General features: G+C 52.1%; 1 protein-coding gene across 1 annotated transcript in view; it reads left to right on the top strand.

Annotated features, from left to right (window-relative positions):
• Positions 1 to 2,494, top strand: part of SH3TC1 (SH3 domain and tetratricopeptide repeats 1) — a 55,240-nt gene that overhangs the window by 35,454 nt on the left and 17,292 nt on the right. Inside the window, exon 14 of the mRNA XM_011935446.1 lies at positions 2,285 to 2,465. Coding sequence (XP_011790836.1) covers positions 2,285 to 2,465 — 181 coding nt within the window. The remainder of the gene's footprint in view (positions 1 to 2,284; positions 2,466 to 2,494) is intronic.

The following is a 2,494-nucleotide window of genomic DNA, read 5'->3' as shown; positions in this document are numbered from 1 at the left end:
CCAGGGGCTGTGGCCAAATCTGCCCATTTCCCAGCACAGGCCTGGCACCCACTCCTGGCCCTAGGAGGGATGAGATTTTGGAAAGGACCGTGTGAAGGGGCCCCAGTCCCACACATCTGCCCAAGGAGGGGTGGGGGGTTCAGACCCAGGCTTCTTCCCCAGGGGCATTCTCTGACTGGAAGGAGACCCTCCAGGAACCCAGCGCCCCAGCCCCCACTGCAGCCTCCGGTGGCTCCTGGCACAACAGCCTGTGGCACCTCCTCCTACGAGGCCCTCCCCAGGGTGCTGGGGGATTCAGACTTGGAAATGCAGGCCAGGGAATGGGGATCATGCTTCCCTGTCTCCCCACCCTGAGCTGAACAGTCGAGGAGACCGAGGGCGGGGCTGATACCCCACATGCTTACTTGGGGTCATTTTTAAGTCACTTTCGGTAGTTTGTGTCTTTCTGGAAGTTTGGCTGTTGTGTCTAGATGGTCTGATTTGTTGGTGTACAATTGTTCGTAGTGTTTTCATGGAATCCTTTTATTTCTGTCAGGTTGGCAATAATGTTTCCTCTTTCATTGCTGATTTTAGAAACTTGGGTTTCTAATTAATTATTTATTTATTTGTATTAGAGATGGGGTCTCATCATGTTCCCCCAGGCTGGTCTTGAATGCTGGCCTCAGCGATCCTTCCACCTCGGCCTCACAAAGCACTGGGATGACAGGCATGAGCCATGGTGCTCAGTCTCTGATTTTAGTCATTTGTGTCCTATCTTTTTTCTTGGTCAGCGTGGTGAAAGATTTGTCAATTTTGTTATTATTTTCAAAAAACCCACTTTTGGTTCTGTTGATTATCTCTTTTGTTTTTCCATTCTCTGTATTTTTACTTCCCATTTCCACTCTCATGTTTATTATGTTCTTCCTTTTGTTCACTTTGGGTTCACTTTGGGTTCTTCACTTTGTTCACTTAGGTTTTTGATTTGAGATTTTTCTTCTTTCTTTGAATGTAGACATTTACAGTTATAAATTTCCCTTTTAGCACTGCCTTAGCTGCATCTTGGAATTTTTAATATGCTGTGCTTTTTTTTTTTTTTAAGACAGAGTTTTGCTCTATTGCCCAGGCTGGGGTGCAGTGGTGCAATCTTGGCTCACTGCAACTTCTACCCAGGTTCAAGCCATTCTCATGCCGCAGCCTCCCGAGTAGCTGGGATTACAGACATGCACCACCACGCCCAGCTAATTTTTGTATTTTTTATAGAGATGGGGTTTCACCATGTTTCCCAGGCTGGTCTCAAACTCCTGGACTCAAGCGATCCTCCCGCCTCGGCCTCCCACAGTGCTGGGATGACAGGCATGAGCCACCGCGCTGGCCTGGGCTATGCATTTGTTTGCATTCTTCTCAAATTAGTTTTCAGTTTCCCTGACGGTCTCTTCTTTGACTCACTGGTTTTTTAGGAGTGTGTAATTTCCACATATTTTTGAATTTCCCACGTTTCCTTCACTGTTGATTTCGTTTCGTGCCAGTACAGCTGAAGAACACCTCTGCTTTGGTCTCAGTCCTTCTCCATTCACTGAGGCTCGTTTTGTGGCCTGGCATGTGGTCTGTCGTGGGGGATGGCCCATGGGCGCTCGAGAGGACTGTGTCTTCAGCTGTTGTTGGGTGACGTGTGTGACAGATGTCCATTTGGCGTACCTGGTTTCCGGTGTTAATCTCCAGAATGTTTCTGACACTAGAAAATCAGAAGCTTTCCACCGTTCCCAGCACCCTGGCTTTGGGAGAGGCCAGTGAGCCTGTGGGTTTGGAGCCTGGTTGCGTGAGAGAAGCATGTGTGGGAACGCCAGGAGCCAGCTTTGAACCACATTCCCCCAACATGATGCCGTGTGTGGCAGACATGACGCTTGGCTTTGCTCTCTCAGGGTTCCATCTGCGACAGAGGCTACTTGTGCCCCTGGCATCATCAGCTCAGACTGAAGGTGGCCCTGGTCCTGGCCAGAGGGGCTTTGTGAAACATAAATAGATGACCTGGTGCAGGGGCCGAACCTGGCCAGGACCTCGGCCCTGGGGGTTGTAAAGAAGGCCGGCCTCTACCATGAGCATCTGCACCAAGCTGTGCCCATGTCACGGTGTGGTCAGCGGCTGCCCTTGCACGGGTGCATGACCTGTCTGTGCTCAGGCTCCCCGCCTATGGGGCCCAGGCTTACAGAGGTGTGAAAGAGGCAAGCACAGCGCAGGCGCCTCCGAGCCCAGCCAGCCTCGCTTCGATGCTGGGAGGCTGACGTCTTCCTTTTTGTCTTCTGCCCAGGCCAGCTGCGGGCCGTCCAGAGGCTGTGCTACTTCTACAGCACCATCATGCCCAGCGAGGCCCAGTGTGTCATCTACCATGAGCTCCAGCTCTCCCTGGCCCGCAAGGTGGCTGACAAGGTGCTGGAGGGGCAGCTCCTGGAGACCATCAGTCAGCTCTACCTGTCCCTGGGCACCGAGCGGTGAGGGCTGGCTTTGCAGTGGTGGGGGC

Source organism: Colobus angolensis, unplaced genomic scaffold, assembly GCF_000951035.1.
Source record: "Colobus angolensis palliatus isolate OR3802 unplaced genomic scaffold, Cang.pa_1.0 Scaffold143, whole genome shotgun sequence".
Taxonomy (NCBI): domain Eukaryota; kingdom Metazoa; phylum Chordata; class Mammalia; order Primates; family Cercopithecidae; genus Colobus; species Colobus angolensis.
Note: the sequence above shows the minus strand (reverse complement) of the source record. Positions and strands in the feature narration are given on the sequence as shown.